Raw genomic sequence first — 24,683 nt, forward strand, 5'->3', positions numbered from 1 at the left:
AAAAATATACTGAGTGACGACTAAAGTTTGTTTATTTTGTTCGTCTGAAAATACATACGGTTGACCGTAAACCAAAATACGGTCAACTATAAGAACCGAAAAATAAATTATAGTAATATCTAGTATAAAAAATTACCAAGTTACCGGGAAGCCCTATTCTAAAACTTCCAAGACATCTCGGGCCTCTTCGTCTCCCTCATTTTTTATTTTTCTTAGCTTTGCAACATCAAGTTTCAGAATCTCTTCATTCAGAATTTTGAATAAAATTGAAATGGTGTAAAACAGTAATAGGAATAATGGATCTAGCCAAAATTCTTATCCTTTCGTCCAGGTAATTTTCTCTGTGTCTTGGCCGTTTATTGAAGCTGCATATACTCGGTGCAGCTTCCAATCACTGTCAAACTTTACTGTGTAAAATCTTCACAAGTCGTTTGACAGATAGTTCTAAAAACCTTACTTTGTTTGTCAATTCACAAGTTATATCGTTTGAGCTTATGTTGTTCTTCTCCAATCTTCATGACTGTTTGTCGGCAACCTTGTTTAGCGGGTATTGTTCCAACATCCTATAAGACTAGCTCAGATTAATAACTGGGGACAATTTTCAAAATATTGTTGTTGCAGGATATAGTTCCGACTGTCTTTTTGGGTACAGTAAGCAACCATAGATCATTTCGCAGGTCAATAAATGTTTCTCTTTTTGTTCTTCCTATTAAAGCTTCACAAGAGTCAGGAATATCTTGTTGTTGTGATTCTTTAAGAAAAAGATCTAACATTCCTGATCCTCTGATTTTCAGATTTAGTTGAAAAAGAGTGGAAAATATTCTGATTCAGTTGAAGAACCAGATTTGGGTAAAAATCAGTTACCAGAATGAAAACATACACATGAAACTTAATAAAATCTTGCATAAACAAGAGGGGGAAAGCTGATGCATGAAAAAGAAAAAAGGAAAAAAACTCAAGATATAGACTTAGTGAATTTGCGGTATGACATCTTCAATTGTCACCACTCCAATCACCTTTTCTCTTTTGAAAAAATGTTGCCTACTCTTGACGGAGGCTAACCGTGCTCTATGAGCTGAAACAGAATAAGGCTTATTTTAAAATAATTTTTCTTACAATAACAATTGGTAAACTTATTGTAACTAAGCCCCGTCTTCAAAAACATAACAGAAACGAAGCACTTGAAAGAGAGTTGGCCAGGGAAAGAAGCTTCAGTAGAGACAGATAAGGTGAAAAGAGTACTATGGGAAAAATGGGTCCGTGAGGACAAAATTTTCATAGCCAGTTAACTTAGCAACTAAATCTAGTCATGACCCTTCTTAGCAATCAGATTGCCTACACTCCCAAGAGCTCCTCATTTGCATATTTCAGTGGGGACGTAATTTGCATATTCCTGACAGCCCCTAGCAACTAGATCCAGTCATGAGCCTCCTTAGCAACTAGGTTTCCTTTGGAGCCAGCCGATACATATTGCTTATACTCTAGAGGGGAAATAATTTGCATATTCATGTCAGGACCAAGATTTGCCTACTCCGCTTATACTATTTAAGACAGCGCACCCAAAGAACTTGATTCAAACGTTCTTTTTTTTTTTATTTTGAATGGACTTAGAGGGAACTTATGGTCTTCCATGTCCCACCTTTAGGAGCCCCAAAGGCCCTCCCTCAACTTTAGGTCCCATAAAAGTTTTCAACATTTTTTGGGACTTCGAAATTTTCAATTTAATTTCATATCTTTAAATGATATTAAATATACTTATAACAAAATAAATTCAATTGTAATATTTTCAAAATATGAATTGAAGATAATATACATATATAAATCATGATTTTTTCTATTAGAAAAATATTTTTTTGTAGTGACACATTTTCTTTCTTTGTTTACGTATTTTTTTTAACTTAATTTTTTTATATCTTAAAATGCCATTAAATATACTTAAAACAAAAGAAATTTACTTCTGATATTTTCGAAATAAAGACGATATACACATGTTAGAAAAATAATATTTGTAGGTGACCTTTTTTCCGGTTTTTTTATGTATGTCAAAACAGGTTTAATCAGGTTTCAAATATCACGAAAGAAAGAAAACAATAATTTCAAACTTACGTTGTCACTTCAAACGAATATTTTGAACAAAACTACCTTCTGAAAACTGAGAACACAATGACGAGGCAAGAATGAAACATTAGGCTTTCTTGAAACTAACAAAGAGAGCTTTGACAAGTCCAAACATGGAATATACCAAATTATGATTTCAAAGCTATTTTAGAATTCTAAGAAATCTACCACAGTAACTGCAAAAAGGCAAAAGAAAATATTCGAAACTATATTATTGAAACAAGGCAAATTCAAAATTCTAAGAAATCTACCACAGAAACTAGTGAACAGCCAACTTAGCATAATAGACCCTAAGTTTTTTATTTGGAGAGTTTCCAAAAATTCAAGGAAAGCACGAACAGGTCAAAGTATGGAACAAAAAAAAACGAAATTTAAACAAAGTCCTCATCAGAAAACACCAAAAATTCAAAGCACCAAACATTTTAAACAATGAATACAAGCTAATCCAGTTTCGAAATTCTAAAAACATACCCCAGAAACGATGTAATCCCCAAAGTGGATGTACCAGAGCTTATCTTTGAAATAAATTCACTTTCAGCATGTTAAAAACTAACACGGAAAACTAGGAATTGCAAACTAAATATCTAAGATTATGAGATTCTAACAACAAACCCACGGAACGTAAAAAATCTGTAAAAAAACAACTAAAAAATAGCAAACTAAATTTCCCCAGTTATAAGGTTCAAGCTACACATCTATAAAATACTATAAAGCCCAGTATAGGTAACTTAAACCAGGAGACAACATTCTTCCACGCTCACCCCCTAATCTACTGAAATATAACCCTTCACTGTCAGAAGATTTTTCAATTTTACGTTTACCAGTGTCTAGTTAATTTAGTAATGTCGGGTAATAAGGATTTGTTTTCTTGAATATCCAACAAACCTACAAGGAATAATAACTCCTACTTTGACTGTTTCACAAAAAGATTGTATGTGGAAATTTCTAGTCAATTAGGTGGTACTCAATGACTAAAATTTGGGATGATATCCGTCAATAGTAAGGGAAATGAGATTCTACTGTTAGAATATGAAAGTGAAATTTCTAAAACTTACACTAGTACAATTTGTACAATCACCTTACAAAGTTTATTAGTTTGACCAAAAAAACTTCATTTAACATATAATATAGTAAGCGAAAGAAAGAAGTGCATAGCCTACCACCCAGGAAATTATTTTATAAATGCAATTCTGCAACGTCAAAGATGTACTCTCTTTTGTACTTTGGTCTCTCCACTATATTCAATTTTCTTCTTTGTATCACATCTTTGATTCAGCTACGCTAGTCGGTTTTTTACAAACAGAAAAACCTTTCAAAGGATATATAAGACTAAAGAGTTTAAAAGAAACTTGAACATTCAAAAACACAGAGAAGCCATTTAAACCCAGGAAATGATATTTTAAATACAATTCTGCAACATCAAACATTTACTCTTTTTTACTTTTGTATTTCCACTATATTCAATTTCCTTTTTTGTCTCACGTCTTTGATTCAGCTAGGGTAGTTGGTTTTTACAAACTGAGAAAGCCTTCCAAGGAAATATAAGACTGAAAAGTTTAACAGAAACTTGAAAAGTCAAAAATACAGAGAAACTATAAAAACAGCCAACTAAAAATCCCAAATCACACATCTAAAACAAAATTAAACTAGGAAAAGGCAAGCATCTTAGCACAGAAAAACAAAACATCAAAACGAACACTCTAAATCCTAAGCTCATAACAAAAATACCTTGTATTTTTCCAAGTGAGGTGAGGAGTGAGGTGATTTTTCCAAATCAAGTGAAAATGACCAACTGAAAAATTGAGCCGTATAGTACCATAAAGGCAAGATATAATAAAAAGCACTGATTTGTTTCCATTGATGCTTGAATTTAATAGGCCTATCTTAGTTTTGATAAGTGTCACGCAGTCAGTCACGTATTATTGTCTTTCTAATTGGAAAAAGAAAAATTATTGTTGAAAATAAATGTAAAATCAACAAATTTGTCAAAACTACATAGTTAAATGTTAAATCCTCCAGTTTAGAATTCTGAAAATTTGTGATTTGATTATAAAACTTGATTGAAAAGACAATGGAACCACGAAAAATTTTAAGATATTTATATTTAAAAAACCAATAAAAACTTTCACAGTTCGTTCAAACCATCTCCTATCCATCCATATCCAAACCATCTTCGTTCAAATCATCGTTTAATTTACGATAAACTTTCGTAGTATCAACTCTACAAACCCTTTGCCTGGCGAGGCATCTCTCGAATACCTCGATGATCGCGGCACAACACTCTGCCCAACATGCTCCGCACTGCAAAGAAAAGAAATATTTAAAAATAATTTCTAAATAATAATCCCGTCCTAGATTTGAATCTGCTATTTTTGAAAAAGAAAAAAATTCGGTACTTGTATCATTTAGCCCCGACCTAACATTCATCATGTAAGTAGAACATGTTTCTCTGACGCTTAGTCAATTATTATTATTAATAGAGAAGTTTATTAATATTAAATAGAAGACAATACAAAATACAATTCAAAATCAAATTACAATACACATAATTCCCCTCGAAAGGCTCCATGGCTAGGGATATAAAGGGGGATAAAGGGGGATAAAAAATATTATACAAGCAATGAATTCAATATAGGTAATCACATATAGTAGTTTAGAGGCAATATATTAATGGGGGATACAATATAAGCAGCAACTAGAAGGAAAAAAACAGAGAAAATACCTGAGGCCTGGGAGCCAAGTGCAGAGAGGAAAACCACACACAATTAACAAAACACAGAGGCCATCAACTCCTCAGAGAAAAAATAATCAATTTGATTCTTTATTAAATGATCCTTAAGAATCCTTTTAAAAGTCCTAAACGAGTGACATTTCTGCACTGAAGAAGATAGTACATTCCACACCTGTTGACAAGCAATGTGGGGATTGGAACCCCCACCATGTTTCAACGCGATCCCTCCACTCTAAGTGTTTTCCAAGTTTTAGGTTTCCCCCTCCCAACTCCCCGCCCCCATCACCAGATCCGGTCGGGATTTAAAATAAGAGCTCTAAGACACGATATCCTTCTAAACATCAAATTTCATTGAGATCCCATCACTCGTTCGTAAGTTGACAATACCTCATTTTTATAATTTTGAGAATTACTCCCCCCCCCAACTACCCCAAAGAGAACGAATCAGTTCCGATTATGTCAATCATGTATCTGGGACTTGCGCTTATTTTTCCCATCAAGTTTCATCCCGATCCCTCCACTCTAAGTGTTTTCCAAGATTTTAGGTTTCCTCCCTCCAACTCCCCAATGTCATCAGACCCGGTCGGGAATTAAAATAAGAGCTCTGAGACAATATCATTCCAAACTTCAATTTTAATTAGATCCAATCAAAAAAACTTTCTTAGTCTAAACACTCTCTGATCCTGTGAAACCTTGACCCTGTGAATCTTCGTTCTTTGGGCAATTCATATAATAGATCATCGACTCAACTCTTACAAGTCGCTGGTTGGCGAGGCAGTGGGGCCTGAGGCCTGGGAGCCAAGTGCAGAGAGGAAAACCACACACCATTAACAAAACACAGAGGCTATCAACTCCACAGAGAAAAAAAAAAAAATCTATTTGATTCTTTATCAAATGATCTTTAAGAATCCTTTTAAAAGTCCCAAACGAGTGACATTTCTGCACTGAAGAAGGTAGTAAATTCCAGACCTGTTGACAACCAATGTGGGGGTTGGAATCTGACCGAATAGTAGGGGTAGGCCGAATGTGGATATTATTTGAAGAACGAAGACTATATGGAGCTGAATCAGAAATAAACATAGGAGTTTTCCGAAGAGATTTTGGAAGATTGCCGTGAAGTTGATCAAAGACAAAATTAGCAAAAGAAATAATGTAAATAGACCGTAGACTTAAGAGCTGTGTTGGTGAAGAACGGTTGGTATCCATAACCAAACGCCGTGCTTTTGTATACATGACGGAAAGTGACCGCAGCGTAGACAGAAAAGCAGACATCCATACAATGGGGCCATAAGAGACATATGACTGGACAAGGCAGAAAAAAAAGAAGTTTTAGAATAGATCCAGTAAATGTGTATATAAGTGTTCGAATGATACCCAAACTCCGTAAGACCTAAGTCCTAATCATGGCTACATGGTTTCTCAATGAAACGTTCTCATCAAGCAGGATACCAAGAAACCGGACCACCTGATTTTCTGGTCTACACAAGGAGCCTTGTGACACCTGAAGGTGTGTAAGCTGAGGAAAAGCTACGCCAATTCAAGAAAAAATAAGAAAATGTGAATTACCAACATTCATGACCAAGTAATTGGTATTAAACCATGACATAGTTCTCTCAAATAATGCCACAAGGTTAGACTTGATATCACATTCCGTCTTCCCAAAGGTTCCAAGAGCGGTATCATCCATAATAGCAACAAGAAAATCTTCATTAGAAGAAGGCAACATGGGCTACATGCATTAGATTATTAGGCCATTTCATTAGACAACATACCAGAGGCCTGGTTTTTTTTAAAGCCGAAATCAGATCATTAACATAAATCAAAAATATAATGGGACCAAGAACAGATCCCTGCGGGACGCCATAATATACTTCAGAAGGGCTCCGGAAAAGCGGATCAATTGAAATAAGCCTACCAGAAAGATATGAATCAAACCAAGAATAAGTGTTTGGTCTTATACCAATATGTGATAGTTTCCAAAGAAGAATCCGATGAATCAAGAAATCAAAGGCTTTACGAACATCCAAAAATACGGAATATTTTCTGTTCGTATTTAGTTTTAATGTCGCTCCTTATTTTCAGTTAAAAATAAAACTTGTTTTTCTTACTTAATTCTTGTACACAGCACTAATCACTTTAATGTATTTGTCTGGTATACCATACAAGGACAAGACCTTCGCTGAAGCTCTTCTATCAACAGAATCAAAAGCTTGCTCATTATGTATAAAACTAAGGACTAAATGTGTTTGATCCCTCAGACACTTCTCATTTGTTAACCGGAAATGGAAAATTTTGCCAAGACATCCTCAACACTGTCTAAGACCAGACTGTTTTTCTGTCATAAACTTGTCTACACCATCTCTCAGTTCAAAAATCAACATGTTTACTAAGTAATTTGCTTACAAAATAAATGTAAAATCAACGAATTTGTCAAAACTACTCAGTCAAATGTTAAATCCTCTAGTTTAGAATTATGAAAATTTGTGATTTGATTATAAAACTTGATTGAAAAGACAATGGAACCATGAAAAATTTTAAGATATTTATATTAAAGCAAGAGCTAAGAGCTCATATGGCACTTGTGACGAGGCAAGAAGAGCTAAGAGCCAAGAGATCATATGGTATGAGGTCTAGAAAAATTCTATAAATCAATAGATTGATTTAAAAAGGAAAATAAGAGGCTTAATGCCGGTCAAGATTTAAAATAAGAGCTCTGAGTCAGAAAGTCCTTCAGAATATCAAAATTCATTAAGATCCGATCACCCACTCGTAAGTTATAAATACCTATTTTTTTTTTATTTTTCCTCTCCCTTTTGCCCCCCAGATTGTCGAATCTGGGAAAACGACTTTATCAAGTCAATTTGTGAACCTCCCTGACACGCCTACCAATTTTCATCGTTTTAGCACGTCCAGAAGCACCAAATTCGCCAAACCACTGAACCCCTCCTCTCAACTCCCCCAAAGAGAGCGAATCCAGTATGGTTCAGTCAATCACGTATCAAGGACATTTGTTTATTCTATCCACCAAGCTTCATCCCGATTCCTACACTCCAAGTGGTTTTCCAAGATTTCCCCCTCCAACTCCCCCCAATGTCAAAAGATCTGGTCGGGATTTAAAATAAGAGCTCTGAGACAGTATCATTCCAAACTTCAATTTTAATTAGATTCAATAAAAAAAAATTTCTTAGAAACCTTGACCCTGTAAATCTTCATTGATTGGGCAATTCGTGTAATATATCTGAGACTCGACTCTAACTAGTCGCTGGTTCGCGAGGCAGTTGCCGAGAGCATTGATAATGGCTACACAACATTGCGTGATACAAACTCCGCACTGCAAAGAAAAGAAATATTTAACAATAATTTCTAAATAATAATCCCGTCCTAGATTTGAAACTGCCGTTTTAGAAAAAAGAAAAAAATTCGGTACTTGTATCATTTAGCCCCGACCTAACATTTACATTTAGCAGTTTACAGGCAATATATTTATGGGGGATACAATATAAGCAACAACTAGAAGGAAAAAAAAAACAGAGAACATACCTGAGGCCTGGGAGCCAAGTGCAGAGAGGAAAACCACAAACCATTAACAAAACACAGAGGCCATCAACTCCACAGAGAAAAAAAAATAAATCTATTTGATTCTTTATTAAATGATCCTTAAGAATCCTTTTAAAAGTCCCAAACGAGTGACATTTCTGCACTGAAGAAGATAGTAAATTCCAGACCTGTTGACAAGTAATGTGGGGATTGGAATCCGACCGAATAGTAGGGGTAGGCCGAATGTGGATATTATTTGAAGAACGAAGACTATATGGAGCTGAATCAGAAATAAACATAGGAGTTTTCCCAAGAGATTTTGGAAGATTGCGGTGAAGTTGATCAAAGACAAAATTAACAAAAGAAATAATGTAAATAGACCGTAGACTTAAGAGCTGTGTTGGTGAAGAACAGTTGGTGTCCATAACCAAACGCCGTGCTTTTGTATACATGACGGAAAGTGACCGCAGCGTAGACGGAAAAGCAGACATCCATACAATGGGGCCATAAGAGACATATGACTGGACAAGGCAGAAAAAAAGAAGTTTTAGAATAGATCCAGTACATGTGTATCTAAGTGTTCGAATGATACCCAAACTCCGTAAGACCCAAACCCTAATCATGGCTACATGGTTTCTCAATGAAAGGTTTTCATCAAGCAGAATTCCAAGAAACCGGACCACCCGATTCTCTGGTCTACACAAGGAGCCTTGTGACACCTGAAGGTGTGTAAGCTGAGGGAAAGCTACACCAATTCGAGAAAAAATAAGAAAATGTGATTTACCAACATTAATGACGAAGTAATTGGCATTAAACCATGACATAGCTCTCTCAAATAATGCCACAAGGTTAGACTTGATATCACATTCCGTCTTCCCAAGGGTCCCAAGAGTGGTATCATCCGCAAAAGCAACAAGAAAATCTTCATTAGAAGAAGGCAACATGGGCAACATGCATTAGATTATTAGGCCATTTCTATAGCCACTTCATTAGACAACATACCAGAGGCCTGGTGTTTTTTAAAGCCGAAATCAGATCATTAACATAAATCAAAAATATAATGGGACCAAGAACAGATCCCTGCGGGACGCCATAATATACTTCAGAAGGGCTCCGGAAAAGTGGATCAATTGAAATAAGCCTACCAGAAAGATATGAATCAAACCAAGAATAAGTGTTTGATCTTATACCAATATGTGATAGTTTCCAAAGAAGAATCCAATGAGTCAAGGAATCAAAAGCTTTACGAACATCCAAAAATAAAGCTGCCGGGATATGACCAGAATCTATTGCCGGATGAATGAAATTCGATAAAGCTGCGCCAGCATGCTCCATAGAGTAATTCGCTCGGAATCCAAACTGAAAATCATGCAAAAAATCCTCAAAAATTTTGCTGAAAACAGATAGGAGAGAAATTGGCCTATAATTAGCAAGATCACTCCGAGAACCACCTTTATAGAGTACTATAACCTTAGCTCGCTTGAGAGATTCAGGAAACATACCTTTCTCGAAAGACAGATTTACAAGCTTAGTCAGTGGTGACAGAATAGCAGGCAGAATGGCACGGATAACCCTTGTAGGATTTTTTTCTGGTCCTGAAGAGGATGATCCTTTAAGAGCATTCACAATTCGAGCTACCTCAAATTCAGAAACAGAATTCAAGACCATCGACTTCAAACATGGGGGTCCAAGAAAGGCTCTGAAATCGCAACGAGAAGTTGCAGAGCTTGCAGAGGAAGCAGTTACCTTTCCTATATTAGCAAAATAAAAGGTAAGCTCTAGCTGAACATCTACATCTCCTTGGACGGTTTTACCATCGATTTTCAACATTGATGGAACTGAAGGCAGAGGGGGAGTAGGTCTAAGAACTGAATTAATTAAATACCATGTCTTCCTTACATCCTTCCCACATTCTGAAAATTTCTTAAGATAATACTGAGACTTTGCCTTCCGACACAGAGAATTAAATATATTCCTATAGGCCTTGTATCGTTCGTGTTGAGCTAAAGATGGTGAAGCCTTGTAAAGTTTCTACAAATAATTTTTCCTTTTCCAGCTTTTATGGAGACCTGGAATCATCCATGGATTCAGTGGTTCTATCCTTTTCGAAGTATGGGGCGCTGGACCCCGATTGCAAATTTCTAGGATTCCTTCTTTAACTAAATCATAAAAGGAATCAAAAGAGTAGTTAAAATCTGAATAAAAAACCAAACTACTCCATGGTACATCAGCCAGACGAGAATTAAGTAGTCTTAGCTCAGTATCACCATAACGGATAAATGGGAGATTACATGGTGATGCTATACGCTGCGCTTGATCAGCTCTCTTATATCGGGAAATAGTGCGAAAATGATCAGAAATATCACTAACCAGCACCAAATTATCTAAAACATCTAGTGACGAAAAAATATTATCGATAAGAGACGCTTGTGTTTCTGTAACTTGGGTTGGTATACAAACTGAAGGTAGAGTTCCGGAAGGGAGTATCATTGACAAAAATCAATAGTTGAAGCAGAATTTTGATCCAGCAGATTGAGGTTAAATTCGCCCATAAGGATTAGTTCTCCGGGATGTTTTTGGACGGAGTCCAAAACCTCTTCCAGAGTTTTCAAAAACGAACGAATAGATCCATTGGGGGACCTATAAACCAAATTCACAACTAAATACTTATGTATTGATTTAATCTCAATAAATAGGGATTCAAAGATTCCTTCCTCATTTCTGCTCAAATCATTTCGGACATTATATGCAAGACGATCAGCCAGCAATATAAAGCATAAGGCCACCTCTCGCCATCTGTTTCCTATTCAGCCTATCCATCCTATATCCTGGAATATCTAGAAGGATATCCTTTTTTGAATCCAGGAAAGTTTCACATAATCCTATAACATCAGGAGTTCCATCACTAACGATCCGTTTCAGCTCATCAAACGACGAGCAGAGTCCCTGAATGTTAAGATGAAACACAGAGAAAATATAATCTCGTTTAGAGGAGGTAGAACCATTTACTTGTGAAACATACTTACTTTTTAAAGCCGAATTAGAATCATTATTCATCTGATTTCTATTTCCAGTTGAATGATTAATAATATTTTCAATATCTAAAGGATTATTTTGTAAATCAAGTAAACGATCCCCCAAAGAGTTGATACCAGCCTTGCCACTACTCATGGTGGATTGCGGTTCCGCCCCACGACCAAGCCCACCAGACCACAGGTATAAGAAAAAAATATAAGGAAAGAAGGGTAAAAAATAATATAATCAAGGTATGGATAAAAAATGATAATAAAATCAAGGTAAGAATAAACAAGAAAAAACAGGGAAAGAGAAGAAAAAAGAAACAAGGAAAAACCAAGAACCCCCCCATGCCCCTCCCACTGTAAAGTAAAAGCACTAAAACTCACAGTAAATGGGTTTGTTCTAATACTATACTGTTGGTGCAAAAAAAAACAAATAGCAACTAAATAAAAAAGACACAATATTTGTTGTAGCAGAAAATACCATTATATAAGTCACTATTACTATTTTTATTGCATCGGACCAAACTAACTAAACAAATAATTCAAGCAATACTTTTTTCTTATCAAAACACAAAAAGTGACCGGGCTTCGACAAATTCACTAAACAAAAAAAGAAAAAAAAATCAGTCATGTAATCGAGTCAATAGTATTGCCCCGGCCATTTCCTTGCCTTCGCTGTCGTTGCGTTTGAATCAGGCTACTAACATCTGGTGGGATTTCATCAAACAAAAACATTTCCAATGGCCCTTCCTTAAGGCGACGAATACATAGAGATGGTGGTATGGATCTCGCAATCCAAGTTCCAAAACCTTTTTTTTTCACGAATACTGGTTCGGATAGCTAAAGGTTTTTTTTCGAACTTCTCGAACAGACGGGGGAGAATCATCGGATAGAAAAACATTCTGATTGCCCATGATATTTTTTCCACGAAGATTTCGAGCCTGTTTCAGAACTACCACTTTCAGCTCCCTGGTCTCCATGATAACCTTTATCAGCTTTTTTTCAGGCTTAACATCAGCTATCGTGTATTTGGGTACCTCATGGATTCCAAGGCATGACCAAATTATACTATCGAAAATCGCCTTAGCGTTTACAGTATCAATTGCTGTCACGCTCCATACTAGAATATTTTTATCTGTTTCTTTACTTTGCAGATTCATCATTGTATGCCTTAGGCTAGATAACTGCGATTTCAGTAAACAATTTTCATCAACCAGCACAGAAATGTGGTTCTTCAAATCGTTGGTTTCTACCTCGAGGCTGATCACATTAGGCTTAATACCTTCCACTTCCAATTTCGATTCCAATACAGATTCTTCGATCTTGGAAATCCTTTGTTTTAATCCTTTAAAATTAACATTCAGCTCATTTAACGTAGTCGAATTTTCATTAACAGTCTGTAAAACTAGACTTAAACTATCAGCTAGTGATTTCAATGAGATTACTTCCATAGGACTGGATGTGAGAAAAGACTTGTCATATTTATCCTTCTTCCTCTTTCCTCCCATTATACAAAATAGTAATTTAACTCCAAGAAAAAAAATAGACTGTGGAATTGTACTACCACATAAAACTCCTTTAATTACTCTCTTTGCGTAATATTGGCATCTGAATCTATCCAAAAAAATTTCGACAGCAAATTAACCTTGCTGAACACTAAATGAACTGTCCAACGCAAAGTAGGAGTATTTACCTCGAATGCATTCTTGTTTTATCAAAACTTTGTGAGAGTATATCCGGTTTAAGATGTTCACTGAATGAATGCTATATGCGAACTAGCTAGATTCACTTTTTACAAGCAAATGTTTTTCATTGAACTCTTCAATAATAGTCCCTTTTTGCCATACCTTCGTTAAGCAGCTAAGCCAAACCAGCGTACACTGATCCAATGCTGCCTTCACGAAAATTCAAACCATAAGGAAACCCGAACGACTTTAGCTCTGGAAGTATTTGTCAAAGAAAAAAAACGAACGATACATGTATAGTAACTTTGGTTGGCTTAATATGCATTGAAAGTTTCAACTTAATGCTCTAAGCTCTCCTCGGAATATGGTTGTTAACCGACTTAACATCCACATCGCGTGGTTAAATTCAGCTAACCACTCTATTCAATATTTTCTGAAAGTTTAATTATAATACCCTTTGGATTACTGTAATTGTTCCTAATTTCTTATAGTTTATAAGTAGTTCTTTGTTGTTCTTTATATTTTGTGGGACAAACCGTCCCAGTGGCATATATGCGGCCAGACCCTTGTTGGTTTGTTGTTGTTTTCTATAAAAGTAATCATATTTATAACCAGCCTCTCACTAACTTTATTAAAGCTTCCCATATATACCCAGTAGGCACGCCTCGTATAATTAGTAAGGCAAACCCCAAGGAAATGCTACTCTAGTATTATTCAGCCTGAAAACACACACGGCAATCGTAAATTACGGGGTTGGCGGGGGGTGAAACGTCTTATAATTCTTCTAAGTAATTGCTAAATAAATGTCTAAATACATAGGGCTGACCTAAAAAGTTTATTAAGTCTGATAAATATCGAAGTTTACTAGAATAGATTTTAAATAGTCTGGTAAATCTTCTTGGGGTGTAAAGGGTTTAGGGTGAAAAGATTTTACCAGTTGTTGAAGGGAAAAGATACTATTATAAAATGTAAATTTTGCTGATTTTTTAAAGTCAATTTTGTGTTTGTACAAATCATTGTGAAATGTAGGCTAAATTACTTTTATGTGGGCTTATATGGCCACAAAAAATGTGGGCTAAAAAAATACGGCAGCGATTTGGGTAGCAGTTGAAACGTTGGTTTTTGCTTAATAGCTTCAAAATTGATAAGCTGCTTTGTGGCTTTTATTTATCTTACCATTTTAATTGTTGTTTTTCATATTTTTTTCTGTTTGAGACATGATAAATTTTTTTTAGTAACTTTCAAATTCAATTACCTTCTTAAATCTGGCAACCATTCTCAGCAATTCTAAATAACCTAAAGAAGAAAATTGGGCTATGGTGTCCACTGCTGACGAATCTTTTGTATTTTTTCGATCTAACTCTCTCGTCAAGGTCCTTAGGTTTTGAATTCCGGAATTCTTTGTCAGCTGAAAAATGTAAATATAGTATTCCAGTTTACACAATAAAAATTTGTCGGCAGAATCACATTCTTAATAAGCAAAATAACACATAATAATACTTAGCATCATTATAACAAAAATGTATATAGTACATAATAAGTAATAAGCAATATTTTAGGCATTATTATTTCGAAAGTAACTACATATTGTAGCCCTGAATACAAGAATACCGTTCTAAAAATGGTTAAATACTTTTAAACTGTTTGAGGTCTTAATTTTACAAATAATATTTTCTGATAAATGTTTTATTTTTCTAATGCATGATTATGTCGAAAAGAAACACAACTTATAAATAGTAATATATTATATGTAGTAAATATAGCAATTATAATATTGTACCAAGAATTTAGCGAAAATAATCAATATTAACTTTCCACATATTTTAATTTTTGGTCCTCATGAGTGAAGAGTAGTATTTTTAAATCTTTCGCCTCCTTTATCTTCGTCAATTGCATTGTACCTTTGATATTTTCAATTTCTGGCCAGACGTAGGATTTTGATTCCTCGTTGTTTATATTTGGCATTGTGAACGACAGGTTTATTCCTTGAAAGTGTATTACTTTTGGGCTTATGCTATTTGTACTTGTTGTGATTAAAGGTGTTTGTACAGTTGTATCTTTAGTTGCTAGCCGGTAACCTTGTTTAAGAATTGCCGTTCTAACATCCTGTAAGAGTAGTTCAGTTCAATAACTGGGGTAAATTTTCTCTGCGTTATTTTAGCAGGATAGGGCTCCTACCGGTTTTTTGGTTACATTAATTAAACATAGATCATTTCGTACGTTGACTAATGTTTTGTCTTTTCGTTCTTCCCATTAGAGCTACACACGTGTTGGGAATGTCTCATTGTTGTGATTCCTTTAGGTTAAGATATAACATACATGATCCTATTTCTACGTTATAGATTGGTAATGTAAGTTGGTAAACTAAGTTTTTGAATGAGACGCATTCTTTTAATTCCAGGGCATTTGCTAGGGCATATTTTCTTCTGTCCTGATCAACGAGCATCTATTCTGCTTCTGGTAAAATGCTCATAGAAGAGTTAGTCTCTTTCATGTTAACGGTAGTTAGATATTTTACATAAATCGCATATGGATTGTTAATTTACTAGAGGAATTGTTACTATTGGGAAAAAATTGTTCAATAATTTCGGTGATATACACCTTCAGTTTGATATTATAAAAAAAAATAGCAACTTCTGGTTCTACTGGCAGAGCGAGACCAAATTTTAAGTGGGTTTTTATTTCTTGCAAGATATTTTTCAAGCTTGAAGGGTCTTCTATGTCTTAGGACAGGGTTCCTCCCGTTAGACCAAATAGTGCGAACTCAAACTTACTGACATCGGTAGCTACTTTTAACAATCATATTGTAACTATATCAAATGAAATCATTGTTAAGCTGGACTCAGAAATTGAGGAATTTAGGAAGGAATTTAATTTAAAGAGAAATAATTCACATTATTTCTTCTCGAAGTGGCAACTGAGAGTCCGATTCCATTTAAAGCTCCGCAAACACGGTCTACAGCTTTCTGTAACCCTTGGAAGTCATCAGACAGAAGAAGAATATCATCCACATATGACTAATGACTTGTATCTACATATGGCGGCAAATTGCGAGTTGCCGTACAAATAGTGTTATTAAAAATCACAGGACTTAGCACTCAACCTTGTTTTACTCCACGACGAACATTAATATGTTTACTCACATTGCCTTCTACTCGCACGCGAATATATGTAGCTGTCTTTTATAAGAAGTGGAAGTAATAAAAATCTAGATATAATTAAAGTATGTAATTAAAGTATGTAAAGTAGTAGTGTCACCAGTTTAAACAGAGTCTGGAGAATTAGCAATAGTTCGAGTAGCGTGGAGGTATCAAACTCTGCCGGTTAATAAATATATAAGAAATGCTAGAAATAACCCGTACCTAATACTTGAGATAAAGTTAACACAACACAAGAGTTAAAAAAAGAGCAAAGGTTTTATTTTTCAAAGAAGTTTGGTTTTTGGTTTTTAATAGCCTCGTTTTAAAAAGATAATCAAGAAAATCAAAAAGTTTTATAACTTGTAATATAAGTACAATCTTGCTTTGTCTTCGTACTGAAATAAGAAGTTTAAGATATTAAAATAAACCAACTACTAACTAATATGTGAGCGAACAAAATGTTCCAAGGTATTTAAATTATATCAGCGAGACTCATGTCATGCTGTGGAAAGTAGTAAATTAACATTGTGAGATTGAGAAGGAACAAATTATTCTACTCACATCTAAGCAAAGATACCCACACTCGCCAAAGTACCAACACCAACTAACTCTCCAAAATCCTCCTGTCCTTCTATACAAACCCCTGTTTTTCAATTCACACATGTTATTTAGCAAGAATCAATTCGTACAAACAAACACTTCCAAGGCTATACCGAAAAGAGATTAATCCCTGACAAACAATAACAAGATTCTTACAATTCCGCTCCTTCCTAATAAGCATGCGTCCAAAGAGAATAAGAGAAAAAATTTAATAATAATTGATTGTTAGACAATTTTTTTTTATTCATTTATTTTAGAGATCCTTCTATAACCAATGGTAAAAAAATTTAAATATTACTGCTATTTCGCTTAACCTGTCGTATAAATCACAACAAGTTATATAATGGCAAATAATAAACGTTTAAATAAATATCACTAATATACATGTAAATTAAATGACATAACATCCAAACATAATACAAATTCGGTTTTGAAATTTGCAGCTGACAAGTCGCTGCTGGAGGGCAAATTGGGTCTGAAAAAAAAATATTTGAGAATATTTTGTTTCAGAAAAAAAGTTCGTATAGAAATTAAATAGAAATAGCACTTAATAGATTATGTTTTGCATTTGATTGTTATTTGCATGCAAAATAATGTTATAGTGCACATATTACCATTCACTCCAGTCAGTGCCGGAAAAGAAATGTCCTGCGTTTATAGTACCAGTTTGGAGCCAGCATGGTAAATGTCAGTAGTATAAATATAAAATACTAGCCTACACAATGATTAAGGTAAATAATGAGTAAAAATAGTATCACTAGCTGCCCAGTTTCGAACCAGGTTTTAACCTCATGTCCTGCACTCCTGAACTTTGACTGGATCTTTTCTGAATCAGTAACTGGAAGCACACAGTACAGAAGAGTCTCATTAAATAAATCAAAACAAAAGACTGGATATCTCTTTACCCTTTCTTGCCATTATGGTTTAACCCCATTCAGTCTGAGTCAAAATTATGTTATTAAACTTATTCAAATTTCAATTTTTTTGCTATCTCCAGTGCAAGCCTTGCAAGGGTTTCCCCTCTGCTGGTTCCAGCTCTCTTCATCTTTCAAAACATAAACTTACCTGTTTTCTAATCATTATTGATGATGCTGTTTTTCTTGTCAATATTGATGATGCTGATTCATGTGGCGATGCTCACGACATCTCAACGGTAGTTACTAGGCTTCTAAAGTCAGATGCCTCTAGCAGGTACTAAGTTTCAGCCGTCAAATTGTATAGAAACGTAAATACTAGGATTTGAGCTACAGATTAAGTACGGACTGGGTTTTGGCAGTGGGATTCTTGGGAAAATGTCTTTCGTGCCTGGAGATACTAGGCTTGTCCGAATAAAGTATAACAGATGGAAAAATTCTGATCACGCCATTCGAATCGCCGTTCCTGAATCACTGACCGTCAATACTAAAAAATGATTTGTTTGTAGTTACTTCGTTCTCAATTTACACTAGAGTGGGGGGCTATATTTATTATACTGAAAAAACGAATATTGCCTGTTAATAATATTCCTTGGATGGTCCTCACTTTTATCGCAGGACATTTTGCAAATAGCGGGTAAAACACAAAGGACGAGTTAGCTAGGAAAAAGGAAGCAGAAACAGGGAGGTTCCAATTTGTAATAGCTCAGTTGGAATGATATTTGTATTAAAGATGTCAATAAGCCAGAATTATCGTGAACGTTAGAGCTGTCATCATTCAAAAATTGTCACCACAAAAAAAAACAAAAAAAAACATTCTGCCCACATCGCTCTTTACTTATTCAGCGTTATTGCTATGATAATATGAAGAATAAGCATAATCGCTCAATCAATTAAATATAGATTCCTCTATCAACGGGATGTGAGCCCATTAGCTTAACTTACTCTTCAATACTGCCAAGGCAAGAAGACCCCCCCCCCCCACTAACCCCCAAGAAAGCTTCGACATTAAGTGTTTTGAGTGAGGGAGTTCTTCTAGCTTGTCTTCGTTGAAGAGCCGCCATAATTATTATTTTAGCCACTTTTTGGGTCAACTTTAGGGGAATTATGAGTTTGGGCATTTTAAAACTTCAAGGTCCTCTTTTTAAAGTTGACGTTCAACACTTTATAAAACAACCAAGCAGACAAGACAAGGCAAGGACAAAAAAAAATAATTCTTCTGAAACTGAAACTGACCAATCTTCAGCTCATCGAGCTCTTTCTCAACTCGCTTTCTCTTTTGGACTTGGTGCCAATACTGGCTGTATACTGAGTGTCTTTATAATTAAATTAAATTTATTTATTAAATTACTAAAAGCATTTTAGTATTATGAACATATATGAACAAATATAAACTTACCGTAGTATTTTTGACAGAAACATGGAAAACAGAAATAATATTTTTGGCGTAATTGATTCCATCATGAACGATCAGTTCACTAAAATCTAAGAAGAGCATTGTTGGCATAACTATATTCATACGAATATACACCCAAAACAAAAAAAAAATACCCAAAAATGAAATATACAAAATTAAAACCTTATATTACAACTGCCACTTAAGATGCACAAAATGCTGACAATATAATTGTTTCTTATCCTCATTTATTTTTTCGTTTTCTTCATTATTATATTTCGTTTTCTTCTTTTTTCTTTTAAATAGAAAAAGTGTTTTAATAGTATGAACATATACGAACTGATATAAACTTACCGTAGTATTTTTGACAAAAACGTGGGAAACACGTTTGGAAAACGTGGAAAACGTATTTTTGACAAAAACGTGGAAACAAAATTGTTGATAGAAAATTTTCCATCCTAAGTAGCCAAAATTAAATATAACGAATTTCACAAGAACAAAGCTTTCAACTTGAGCATTTTGATCTATGTTAAAAGGCTCAAATTTCTCTCCAAGCTCTCCACAGTGAAGAGACTCGTCGCTTGATGAATTATTCAAGGCAGTCAAGCCGGAAAAAGCTCCGCTCCGTCGTTTTTGTTGTCGTCACTATGGTCCGCACTGTTTTGACGCTTCTTCGCAAATTGCTTCGGTGGTCTAATCTTTTCTTCTTTTAGCTTTATCACTTCCTTTTCAGGTGTTTCTGTTAAAATGAGAGTCTTGCCTCGATTCCGATTCCCACGACCCGAAACGGAGCTAGCTTAAACTCGGAAGAAGGGTTCAGCTTCTTCTAGGTACCTAATCATGGGAGAAGCCGGTGAGGGGAAGGACTCAGAGTCAGCCTTCGACAGAGGACTTGGCGAAACAGTTGTTGTATCTAGGAGCCTGTTTGTCACTAGCGATGGTGCAAATGCTCCCTCCGGAAATATGACACAATCGAAAGGGAAAAGTCCAGTGCCTCAGAACACAGATACAATGTTCGACGCACTAATTGTCTCTAGGAAGGGAGCCCTGCTGAGCGGAGCTACTTAGTAAATCGAAATACGCTGGCCGCAATGTAACTGTAGCCATTCATTGAAGCGCCCTTTTAGTGCGTTCTTGAAAGTAGAAAGACCATCTTTTATGCGAATAATGAGGCGAAAATGTCAAAAGTGTCAAAAAAATTTCTGGCTGTGTTCGATCACCCTTACATCGAGATTGCTGTCATGGTTGTCCATTAGCAGGAGGATTGGAGTCTCTGCATCTGGCTTGGTGATCTTTGTAAAGTGTCACAGCTTCCAAGAATAAGTTGCCATTGACCCATCCACTGGGGTGAGCAAGTCCCAGGCAACCAGGGGGGCCATCGTTAATCATTCTTGTACAAAATTTAGTCATGGAAAAATGAAAACTTGAGGGATCGTCGCTCCGGCCGCACTTGCGAATGAGACAGTAGTTACATTTTGACCTCTTTCTGCAGACACTGTCTGATCAACTTGTTTTTGTCCAGTCGGCGCTAGGACTTAAGGCGGTGGAAGCACCGTGGGTATGCCAGTTTCATCCACATTCCAGATGCGATCGGATGTCAGCTTGGCTCCAAATCTCCCGTAGACATCAAGCAGCTTTTCAAAAACGTCGGAACTACAGGTTTGTTGAAGCCAGAGGCTCTCACCTGACTTGTGGGTTCAGGCTTCCTGACTGAAATGTCTGGACTCCGCTTAAGAAATGCAAGAGTAAGACAGTTCAAAATAGGGAAGTTACCTTTTTATTGACAGTGAATTGATATAAAATTATTTAACTGGATACTTCGAACACATGTACAGTGTTCATCATCAGCAGTAAAACTTTTTTTTTCACAGATCCATGAATATGTACTATCTTCAATTTTTCTTTTCATTAACAAGAATAAGAAAAAATGTATAAGGTGGACTTGAACTTGATGGACAAGATTTCCGTTTTAACTTTGTCAGAAATCCATCCTGAAAGGTGTCCCGTTGCCAAATGAACGAAGAATGTTCATAAGCCTCACCTGATCCGAATCTTTCGTCCCAAACATAATCCATTTGACGAAATGTTCGCAGTTCCGGGCGACAAGATTATAGTTTTAGAATTCTTGAGCTGCCGGCGATGACCCATGTCTTGCGGCAGCCAGTGCCATTATGGCAATGGTGAGCCTATCCTTTTTGACATATCCGGTGATGGTCGCATTGTTAACTCTCCATCCCTCATTCTTTTCAACTTCGTGTTTCATTTCGGACAGAGAGGCTGGTCTATATTTTGAATATATACAGCAACCTCCCTCCGGACAATAATTTTTCGGCTCATCCTTTTTCATCTTTTTCCAATACAATTGGGATACAGCGCGTTCCACTACAACAACTTCACCATTTTTGGTATTATGCTTGAACGGACCGATGTAAATGGCCCAGTGACAATATCTAGCCCCCCATGATCGCCGTCTAAATTGTAGCAGGTCCCCAGGCCGGAGCGCATTGACCATATTATCGGTCACTTCATAGTACCAGTATGATTGATAATTTTCCGGAACTCTTTGAGGGGGTTTTTCTGGGACGGTGGGTACTCTTTGAGGGGATCTTTCTGGGGCTGGGGGTATTCGACGCCAGTCCGAAGAACCATTCGAACCATTGGGCCATTTGAAGAAGCCAGTCCTTTGACGCTGCTTCGTTTTCCGTCCAACTTTCTGGCACAGAAATGTTATTTGCACGAGCGTTAGAATAAACGAAACATCTGGATTCTTTTGTCGTAAGTCCGTGGTTCATAGTAGAACAGTTTCGGAAATAGTCTGCAAGTTTCCTCTCGTGTCCTAAGTCAAAAGCTTGCCTGTTGTGTTTGGCTTTCATCGGTAAATGATAGAGAGTGGCTGAGGCTCTTCATTGGCACTTGTTTAAGCTTCTTCCCTTGATGGCTTTGATAGCTTAACGTAGTCCATTAGTGTAGATTTTTTATACCGAAGTTTTCTGTAATTCCTCCAAACGATATTTCTCGATATAAGCCTCAACGGCTTTCTTCATATTCTCGGTCAGGAGGAGAATCTGGCCGCTTTCTTTTTTACACTAGAGGCATTCTGAATAAAAAAAAAACAACAATGAGAAACAGGTAAAATGAAAATAGTAAAAGGTACATGATAAGAAAAATTATTGGAAAAGGCAAAATAGTTGTTGAGGTTGGTTCGGACAATGTTCGAATGCACCCCACTTTGGTTGTCTGAACCAACCCCACCTGAAAGAAAAAGCCTGAAACCTAACCTACGTCTCAGAAAATACAGATGGCGACAAAAGCCAAAATTGAAACAACTTAATAAAGTCTAAGTTAAACATACTATACATTAAGAAAGTTAAATGTTTATTAATATAGGCTGAATTAAATCTCAAAGTAAAGCAGATACAGGAAGCCCTACCTTGTTTGTTTTTTTTAGTTTGTTTCAAATATTTCTAAAATGACTACGTGGAGTAACGAAACTACATCCACAAGTAGAATGCTAGATGGCAGGTGTACAGTGTTTTTTTCGTGATTAGCAGACGGAACTGTAGGAAGAGAAGCGCTTATCCCGATTCACCTCGCGTCCAAACCAACCCCACTCTCCCCTACTTATTTTTATTAAAATTGATTTTAATTCAACTATCCTTCCAATTGATTCAAGGTATTCAAAAATATTAAAGCATAGCAGTTAGGTTAAATTTACATCACAATTCAAAACACTTATAAATTTTATAATTTTCTGCAAATCACTGCTGGCAATTTTTTCATAATTTTTCAAGATGTTAATTTTTATTATATTGTATGAATCACTACAGGCACATTCTTTTCATGATTTATCACTAAGTTTGTTATGTCGCTTTCTTTCATATCTATGTCATAATTTTTCATGTCTCTGCCCATTTCACTATTTGACTTGGTCAATAATTGTTCGTTGAAACTAATTTAAGTTTTTAGTTCTTCACCTTGGGGAGAGGGGGGCGAAACCGTACGGTTTTAGGTTTTTGACCCCTATAAGATGTTCTTCTAAAGATACAAACTTTGTTCTTACATGTACAGAAAGCTTATTTATTCATCTCTCTTAGGAATTTTTTTCAATGACTTCCATCAAGTCGTTTCTCAGTAAGACCCAAAAACAAATGACCTCTTAAAGTGTCCGAAGTCGCCCATACCGTGGGGAGACTTCGGACACATAAGGGGCATTTTCGGACATCTATAGTTAACGATTCAAACAGTGTATTCAGATTATATAAAAGTAGCAGGATTAACTGGAATATCAAAAGAACTCAAAAGGCATTTCACATCAATATATTATGGCATAGCTAGACAAGTCGCACCCAAATTTTTTCTCACCTTCATTTATTTTCATATATCTTTTTCTTCTTTTTTTTCTTTTAAATAGAAAAAGTATTTTATAATAATTTTTAAAAAGTTATTTTTTGCTAATTTTTCTTATCTTCATTTATCTTTATATTTCTTTTTCTTCTTTTTCTGAATGTAATGCATCTGTCGATTCCCAAAAAAATTCAATAAGTTTAAATTTAATTAAAACCCAAGAAAAAACTGAACATAAACAAAAGAAGAAATAGAATGACTAATAATAAAATTACAGGAATCAAGTCTGTGTTTCTACTATTCTAACTGGAATTTTAGTCTGTCTTGAGGATTTCAAGAATTTCTACGATCTTTACCTACATTTCAGCAGTTGTAATTGAAAATGGCTTAAATTGCAGATTCTGATTGCAGAAGGCAATCAAAGGGATAAAATTAACCCTGACTTGGCTGCCCACTTAATTGAACAATCTGTCTTGGCTTTTTGCTACCATTGGCCATTACTTTGACTTTTCCCACAGCCTTTCATGACTTTTTTTTGGCTATTATGTTGGTGAGAATAATCACCAACAACTTGGTAGGTATGTGTTTTGGGTGTTGAAGTGCACTGTTAGTTGTGTTTTATGATGGCAGTCTTATGAAATCCGTGCTTCCAAAATAGTCCTAAGAGATTTTCAGTAGAGTCTTGCATACTCAGAAAGCTAAAGTTGATAGTCTTCAAATTGGCCATGAATTTTTAGGTTTTACATTGAAAAAGAATTTTAAAACTAATATATTCAAAATCTAAGAAGTATTATCTTGAAAATTGTGAAAAGTGTTATCTTGATTAATAAAAATAATGAATATTTCAAGGAATGAAATTACTTTACAATTTCCAAGAAAAACTGTTAAAAAAATTAAAAATTAAATAAATTAACTTCTCCCCAAATATTAGACACAATTTCCCACAGCTTCCAATGCAGAAGATTTCTCTGCAATAACTTAACATATCATCATGGCTTAATCACTTAATAAATGATATCCTCAAAATATTATTATATAAAAAGATATGAAATAACTTGCAATACATATAATTACTATTTATAATTTACTTAATGATTTTGTGAAGAAGAAACTGTTTTATTACTCTTGTTCTTATAAAAATATAAAATAACATAGGCTCCTGCCATCTCCCTTCAAGAATATTTGTAGATAGCCTTGA

At 35.4% G+C, this 24,683-nt stretch overlaps 1 protein-coding gene across 1 annotated transcript; it reads right to left on the reverse strand.

Moving 5' to 3' along the window:
* Positions 1-7,617: 7,617 nt before the first annotated feature.
* Positions 7,618-18,513, reverse strand: LOC136036176 (uncharacterized). The gene is made up of 3 exons (XM_065718245.1): positions 17,897-18,513; positions 14,347-14,499; positions 7,618-8,180 (listed from the first exon to the last, which is right to left on the reverse strand). The coding sequence occupies exons 1-3, from the start codon at positions 17,909-17,911 to the stop codon at positions 8,034-8,036; spliced, it is 315 nt and encodes a 104-aa protein (XP_065574317.1). The 5' UTR covers positions 17,912-18,513; the 3' UTR covers positions 7,618-8,033.
* Between the last annotated feature and the right edge of the window lie 6,170 nt (positions 18,514-24,683).

The sequence above is a fragment of the Artemia franciscana genome, chromosome 15 (assembly GCF_032884065.1).
Source record: "Artemia franciscana chromosome 15, ASM3288406v1, whole genome shotgun sequence".
NCBI lineage: Eukaryota > Metazoa > Arthropoda > Branchiopoda > Anostraca > Artemiidae > Artemia > Artemia franciscana.

Excerpts from the sequence above, each read along its gene's own strand:
- LOC136036176 (XM_065718245.1), bottom strand. Across the intron at positions 8,181-14,346 it reads TGGTTGCCAGATTTAAGAAG|TGCGGAGTTTGTATCACGCA; the intron begins GTAATTGAATTT and ends TTTTCTTTGCAG.